Source organism: Phocoena sinus, chromosome 17 (assembly GCF_008692025.1).
Source record: "Phocoena sinus isolate mPhoSin1 chromosome 17, mPhoSin1.pri, whole genome shotgun sequence".
Taxonomy (NCBI): Eukaryota; Metazoa; Chordata; class Mammalia; order Artiodactyla; family Phocoenidae; genus Phocoena; species Phocoena sinus.
Genome location: NC_045779.1, coordinates 52284303 through 52292647, shown reverse-complemented (window position 1 = coordinate 52292647; position 8345 = coordinate 52284303). Strand labels below are relative to the sequence as shown.

At 38.9% G+C, this 8345-nt stretch overlaps 1 protein-coding gene across 1 annotated transcript in view; it reads right to left on the bottom strand.

The window, feature by feature from the left end:
• Nucleotides 1–1960: 1960 nt before the first annotated feature.
• PKHD1L1 (PKHD1 like 1) overlaps nucleotides 1961–8345 on the bottom strand; it is a 156342-nt gene continuing 149957 nt past the window's right edge. The window contains exons 77-79 of the mRNA XM_032610093.1: nucleotides 4349–4444; nucleotides 4118–4258; nucleotides 1961–2086 (exon numbers count right to left, since the gene is read on the bottom strand). Coding sequence (XP_032465984.1) covers nucleotides 4125–4258; nucleotides 4349–4444 — 230 coding nt within the window. The 3' untranslated portion in view covers nucleotides 1961–2086; nucleotides 4118–4124. The remainder of the gene's footprint in view (nucleotides 2087–4117; nucleotides 4259–4348; nucleotides 4445–8345) is intronic.

Below are 8345 nucleotides of genomic sequence, written 5' to 3'. Positions count from 1 at the left end.
AAAAATTTTGACAAAAAGTTTCCAGTGGACTGAATTAAAACTTGAGGTAAGGAAGGATTACAGATAGTGGCCAATTTTGTGGCTTTCACAGTGTTCAGATGTGAAGAATATTTTTGCATCTCCCAGAAACCGAATGTAGGAATTTGTTCCATAGATGCTACAATTGTAGTTCTTGGAATTCAGTTTTCTCAGTGAAAGGAAATGTCCTGAAATGGAGAGTAAACTGAATTTGCATTAGAAAACTTGATTGTTAAGTCTTTCTTGTTGGGTCTCTCTGTCCTCCCCATTTGAGTGGTAGAGTTTTCTCATACCTCTGAGGTTGGAACGGAGGGAAGTATGAGAGTCCTCAGTTAACCAGTGGTGTGGTCTAATTCGTGCTCTCTGGACATGAAAGCTGTTCCTACTGAAGGGAGTGTACTGGTGCTCCAGTAACATGAGACGGCTTCTTGATTTCCCCGTGCTCCATGCTTCATTCATCCACTAAACAGTGAGTCTGCATCTACTAGTGCCAGACATTTCGTAAGAGGGCAAGAGAAATGCTTACTAAGGAAGAGCCTTACTGCCTTCAAGGAACTACCTAATGGTATTTCAGCCTTTGTTCTTACCCCCACACCTTCTGTCAGGACACTCTTCCTTGGCTAATCTCATGCTTTGTTCCTTACCACTCATCTCAGGCATCATATTCTGCAATCTGTCCCTCATCCATCTCCATCCTCACAGGATGCTCCTACCCCCAGCCAAGTGCCCCTCCTCTGTGCCCCTACAGCACCCTATGTCTCTTTCTCTCACATGTGATACTGTATCTCTGTTTTGTGTATCACCTTTTCCACCACTATTTCCTCAACTACCTTGTAGATCCTTGGAAGGTGAAGACAGCATCTTATTCCTTGCAGTCTCACTAGAATGCCTTGGTATCTAGCAAATGTTAAATAGATGCTTGTTTGACTGAACAAAATGCCAAATATTCACAAAGATATTTGGATTTACTACATGGTAAATGTTAATAATTTTTTGTTAAGCAAGGTTAACAATGACCTGGGGCGCGCATTCTAGGAAATGGTACACAGTAGAAAAAGCTCTGGGTTTCGCTGAATTCTCTCAGCTGTTCCAAATGCTTCCTGAGTGTCACTTGCTGGAAGGTAACTTTTGTGAATACCAACTCTACTTGCTCAGGACATGGCCACAAAGCCTTGATTGGGGTTATTCCTCTAAATATAGCATTTCCTTTAGACTTTTCTATTTCAATTTTTCTTTTTCAACTTTTCTTTTCAATTTTTATAGTATGAGAGCTTTTGGTTAGTTTAGCTACATTAATTTGTGGCTTTTTTTTTACATTCCCTAATTTTATCCTTTTGAAAATAAGTATCTCTTCTGGTGTAGCCTTGGGCTGCAGGAGGTCACACTCTTAGTAGTGACAGTTTTGAGTGGGAAGGAGGGGTAAGCAGAGGAGTCTGGACTTGTTCAAACAAGGGACACCAATGAAACTCTTCTTAGATGACTGGCCAGTGTTGGCAGGCCCAGAAATCTAGGATAATCTAGAATTCCTGTGGATCTGAAAAACAGCAATTTAGACAATCTGAAATGAGATTGTCTAAAACAATCTCATTTCTCCAAAATCCTTAGAAATGAAAATGGCTTAGATCTATGAAAATTAGAGTCTTATGAATGGATAGAGAAAAGCAGATCCCCCAGTACATACAGAAATTCAGAATGCTTCCAATCTGATCTAAAGAAGTTAAGTCAAAACTAGAAAGCTCTTTCAACTATTTAAAGTATTTCATGATTTGTTGGTACAGCAACTTGGAGGTGGTATATCTGCTTACAAATCAAAAATTTCTAAAAGGTTTTTTTTTTGATGAAATAAGTACATACAAACATAAGGAATCAAAAGAAATTTGTATTTTGAAGAAATTTGATTTTTGTGATTAAAACTAAGTAATACATTTTATATATTACAAAAATATTTTTAGTATATTTTCTTGAAAATGCTACAGACTTTTTATTGTGCAACAAAATACCTCTTAAATAAGCAGTTCTTGTGTTTGTGTTTTCAACCTGTTCTTCAGAATAGCACTTCAGTTGCTTCCTGAAAAGCGAAAACAATACAAACATTTTTAAGAAAATATAGTGTGATTTTAAAATGTTTTATTAATTTTAACTTTTTCTAATATTTCATGGTATAGTTAATAAGGCAAAACTTAGTATTTCAGAGTTTACCAATTTAATGTGCTTTTGTGTGGAACCATGGAGAGAGAATAGTGGTGCTTATATATTGTATTTTTCACATTCAAGTTTTGTCATTTTATTTAGTATAATTTCATAACTCTCTTAAAAGTAAAATACTGTTAATTCAGAATGCAAAGTTATAAAAAACCCATAATTTCATTTCATCAATGGGCTATGATTTGAACATGCTCCACCCCCAAATTCATATGTTTTAAAGCCTAATGTCCAATGTGATGGTATTAGGAGGTAGAGCCTTTGACAAGTGCTTAGGTCTTGAGGGTGGAGCCCTCATGAATGGTATTAGTATTTTTATAAGCAACCCCACAGAACCCCCGCCTTACACCATGTAAAGATGCAGTGACAAGTCTGCAACCCAGAAGAGGGGCCTCATTTGACCATGCTGGCACCCTGACCTCAGCCTCCAGAACTGTGAGAAATAAATTTCTGTTGTTTTTAAGCCACTCAGTCTTTGGTATTTTGTTATAGCAGCCTGAAAGGACTAAGACAATAGTGTTTAAGTCTTCTTATGTCTTAACTGAAGAATGATAGATTATTTAGTAGCAAAGGGGAAGCTGTTGATTAACTTTTTATCTGGAAAAAATGTCCTAAAAAACACCAAGAAGAATATCATTTACTAATGACTTGAAAATAGAATTTTCTGAATTTTGTAAAATCCCAAAGTTGTCAAGTACGAGTAGGAAGAAAGTCAGTGAAGATAATTAGGGAAAAAATGCATTTAATGAGGAAACACAAAATGAACAAATATATAATAAGGAGTACTTATACCTTATATTTTAATGCTTCTGGGAAGAAACAAATGAACTTAAGCAATACCTATCATGCTATTATAAAATAGACAACAAGTTTTACTTTTATTAGAATTCTGGAGACAGGAAAACAGGCATTAAAATACAATAACTGTGTGTTGGTCTTTACCTTTTGTCCCTCAGCTCCAAACCCACCCTGCTGTATTAGCTTCAAGAGGCCAGGGCTGGGTCTCTTCAAACCGTCCTTCTCCCTTGACAGCTGGTTTCTAATTAGTTTCTACCATGAGGAGGGAAGGACGGATTATTTCTTCCTGAAGCCCCAGCCTCCAGTTGTTCTGCTACTCCCAGAACCAGCCTTATTGTTTCCTTTCATCCTGACCTTCTTCATTTTTAAATTTAAAATCTAGTCTTGGCTTCTACTACTGAAATACTTCAGTATTCTTCTAAATTATTACCCCATCTCAAATTCACGGCAACTCGTGGCCAAAGCGACTGGTTCAGGAATGGTTATGTGGCCCAAGCCAGGTCAATGACATAGCTTTGGGACTTTTGCTGGAAGTGCTGGGAAAGAGGTTTGCTCTTTCTGGATTAGCTGTTGGGCCAGTAGACTGTAAACATGAAGATGCTAGTGGTACCTGTACCATGAGGGTTGGGGCGCCTGATGAAGAGTCTGCCTGGGAGTGAATCTGCCACCAAGAAGAATGGAGCTGAGAGATGGAGAGACACAGGTTCTAGATGATGTCATTTGAGCCCTTGGTTCTCACCATGGCAGAAATCAGACTACTTCTGGACTTCCCAATTAAGTGAGTTCACTTTATTGCCTAAACCAATTGGAGCTGAGCTTCTGCCCTTTGCAACTGAAAGAGTCCGGATGTAACCTGCATTTCTCATTCCCCACACTCTTTTTTTTTTTTTTTCCCCACACTCTTAAAACGCCATCCTACAGTGTGAATAACATTTCCATAGGGTGGTCTTGTCTCTACCATTGAAGCTCTAACTTTCTCAATGGCTGAGATCGTGTCTTTCTGTCTGTGGTGCTATGCTGCACTCAGTCTTTATTTAGTAAACATTTTCTGGTACCTCAGTATGTGGAGACAAACATAGAAAAAGTGAACTGTGCTTACCGAGAATTCAGTTCAAAATCAAAACTGCAGTCGTAAATATTTCCAAGAGCAACACTCTTCCCACCAGACAGCTAACTACTGTAGTCACTATCTGGGTAGCTGTGCCCACAGTAGACACTTTGCTGTTGCTGCTGCTACTGCCGCTACTGCCACTGCCGCTGCCGCTACTGCCGCTGCCGCTGCCGCTACTGCCACCGCCGCTGCCGCTACTGCCACCGCCGCTGCCGCTACTGCCACTGCTAGAGACAGACTGCGCGGCTAGGCTGAAAGTCCTGGACTCCACCTGAACGATGTCATCCAGGATAAATTCAATCTTAAAATTTTTTCCTAGGGCAAAAAAAAAATCATCACAGTGTCTGACTTCCTTTTATTATTTGTTTGTTTTCGTACAATTCCAGTTGGGTTTTCATTGACTTACAAATACTGTGTAACCCTTAACGAAGTATTTTTGGAAATTGAGTCAAATAAATTAAAGTATGAACAAGTGTAGAGAGGGTCTCAGAGTCAGAAGAGTTCTATCTGCCCAACAACTAAGGGCAGGAGGACTCTGGGTAGATTTTGTTTCTGCAGCACCAGTACCTACTTCTTAGGGGTTCTTTCCTAGTGCCCAGAGGCTGTTTGAAATGAAGGACAGTAGGGAAGGAGGTGAGGGTGCTGAACCTCTGTCTGATCCCCATACACTTGACTGAGGAGTGAAGAAGCTGCAGCCTCAGTTGGGGTAGGTGCGGATGGACACTCAACTTTTTATTTTGAAAAACTTCAAACGTAAGAGTTGAAAGCATGGTACCACAAACACCCATATGCCCTCGACTTAGACTCAACAATTTTTAACCGTTTTCCACATTTGCTTTAAGTCAGATGCTATTTTCGTGTTGCAAGATAGTGATCCCTTTCCTTTTACCCAAGGTAGACAAGCTTGAGGAAACACATGCTAGATATATTTAGAGTGTGAAACACTCATCTAAATATTTCTTAATCCATATGTTAAATCTTCCCATAGTTTTGAGTATCAGTTAACCAATATATTTTTCCATGATGTAATTTCTTCTTGGACTACTGCTATCATTAATAGTGGTTACTGTAAAACAGATAGCTAGTGGGAAGCAGCTGCATAGCACAGGGAGGTCAGCTCCGTGCTTTGTGACCACCTAGAGGGGTGGGATAGGGAGGGAGGGAATATATATATATACACGTAGCTGATTCAGTTTGTTATACAGCAGAAACTAACACAACATTGTAAAGCAATTATACTCCAATAAAGATGTAAAAAAAATAAAATAAAAATAAAGTGAACTGCCAAACTAAAAAAAAAAAAAGTAGTTACCATACAGAGCAGAAGGTGCAATACTTGGCATAATTCCAAAGTTTTCATTCTTCTGTTTTTTTTCTATTATCTTAAAAAAAATAATTTCTGTTTTCATTCGTCTTTTCTTTTTCAGGAGAGAATGTATTGACCACATTGTGCTTTCTATAGGAATGCATTCTGTAACTTTCAAGGTGGATAGACATTGTTCCGTAGAATATTCTGCCACTGTTACAATTCATGACAATGGTGTTTTTAAGTCTTTCCTTTTTTTCAGTTTGAAAAAACTGAATTTTTGTGGCAGGTATATATTTTCTTAAAGATTTTGATGTGTGAAGAATTTAGATATTTTTGCTTTGTTTTTATGTTTTTTTTCTCCTGCGGTATTGTGAGGAATGCCAAGGTAGGCTAGTGGAGAGGCCACTGCATGGAGGAGAAGTGAAGAACTCAGCCAAAATCCAAGTTCAAAACCTCAGTGACACGACTCCAATCAAGCCATCCCAGCTGAAGGCCCAGACATCATCAAACAGAGGTGAACTATCCCAAATTCCTGACCCTCGTTATTGTGAGCAAATGAAATCGTTGTTGTTTTGAGCCATCAGATTTAGGGCTGGTTTGTTAAGTAGCATTAGAAACTCAAACAAGTGCTGTGTATCACATAGGTTGCTAAATAAACGTGTCCCCAATGTTATTATCCTTTAGTAATATTATTTGAATCCAGATTGCTCAAAAGATGCAGTCTCAGCTGTTTATTTTCTTCTTGCATTTTTTTCTTACCTAATTCTCACATCTTTATTTTCTGTGTGAGACCCATGCCTTCTCTACCCAGTGGCCCCTGCCTTGCTCTGTACGGAGCTATAAGTAGAAGAGGGTGTGGTGCCACACAGTCAGGCTCGCCTAATCTGCAAGGGGATTTCCCACAGTGCAGTAATTAAGTGGGATACCTACTAGAAAGTGTTACAAGACGCTTTATTCATTTGCTTTGTTACTGCAGTTTTACAGTTAATCTAAAAACCAGCTAACTGATTTAAAAATAATAAAGAGATAACTATATTTGACCTTCCTTACTATACACAACCAGAGAACTGAAACCCTACGCTTGATGGAAAAAAAGCAAGACAGAAAGCAAGAAATAAGGAAGGAAGGAAGGAAGGAAGGAAGGGAATTAGAAACAATGACTGTTCTCCATAGCAAATAAGATAGACACTCCAAGGGAAGCTTTGAACTCTTAAAGAAAATATACTGGATAAAAGGAGAGCACTATTTTGTTATAAAAACGTCAAAACCTACATTACTGCTTCAGCACTCCAGTGGCCCTCGTTACTTTGGAACATTGCCTTTGGAAGTGGTAGTTTGGAGACCTTGATCCTCAGGTTGGGTCTTTGTCACTGCGCACCTCTTGAGTCCACCTTCCTGGGGAGGTGGGTAACCTTCTCTCAGGCAGGGTTCTTGTCAAGTTCCTCATTTCCCATAAAAGGTTCCCAGTCCTACCGCCATTTAGGCTGACTGTTAACGAATTAGGCTGTGTCCTTAGTCACCAGGCTTACTGGACACTCCAGGTACTTGTCCCAGAGCACAATGTTGAACTCATTGCCACTGGATTCCCATCAAACTCTAGGTTGAGATATTGTTGCCCAGTAGGCAGATCAAACTTTTCTGGTGTAGGGCATCATCAAAGCACGAGGAAACAACAAATAAGGAAAAAATTCTTTTGGAATGATTTTAGCTTTTGATATTTAGTTCTTATGGAAAAAACCCCCCAGATTATTGTTAGATATTCTTTAACTTCTCTTACTCTTTTTTTTTTTTTTTTTTTTTTTTCCTTTTTTTTTTTCTCTTACTCTTTACTTTGGCTTTTATTCTCACCTGTAGTGTGTGTGTATGTTTGAAATAACAGTGGTTAGAAGAGTGAGGACCACCATAAAACTTTTGCAGGAGTTAGGGCCTATAAAGGTTGAGGTAAACAGATTAACGGAGGTCTGTCTCCAGTACAAGGAGTCTATTTCATTCTTTTCTTTTTTTTTTCAGTTTGTAGCTATTTAATGATGAGGTCAAATCTGTTAATTCTGGGGACTGTTTGAACTTCAGAGGAGGTTGATCCAGTGGCTCTGTGTTGTCCTTGATGACCTGCTTTTTCTGCCTTCCATGGGTAAGCATCATCCATAAGGCCGTTTTCCCTCCCAGTGTATTTCATTCTTTTCGATACTGAATAATCTATCATCAGTAGAGACCTGTTTTGTGGACATATTTTTGCCTTGGTAGAAAGGCTTTTACCAGTTGGAGTTATGCCATCAATCCACATGAAGATAATATAAGAAACCTCACTGTGGAAGTTATGACCGTATTTACTGTTGAAGATATCATGTATTTACGTGTTGGCGATATCATGAGTATACTTCATGAGAACTCATAGGAGACATCTGTTCTGACCTCAGAGCAAGTTGTGATTCTCCACAGCAACTGGTCTATCTGCAGAGGACTGTGAATCATGGTAATGCTCATGTTTTCTCCTTTGCATTGGCTTTCAGAAAGACTAGAACCCACCTTCCAGCCCAACTCTGAATTCCTGCATGGGCCATTAAAATTATATGACACTATATTATCCTTTCTTTTCTTGAATTTGAAAAATCTATATATTAAGTTTTCTTATTATAAATGTCATACATAGTGAGAAAATTTAGAAAAGTACACACATGGATAAAGAAGAAAATACGAATTTTGATGTACATCCTCAAGTTACCTGTTTATTTTATTTTATTTATTTATCTTTGGCCGTGGTGGGTCTTTGTTGCTGCGCACGGGCTTTCTCTAGTTGCAGCGAGCAGGGGCTACTCTTCGTTGTGATGTGCGGGCTTCTCATTGCGGTGGCTTCTCTTGTTACGGAGCATGGGCTCTAGGCACGTGAGCGTCAGTAGTTGTGGCTCG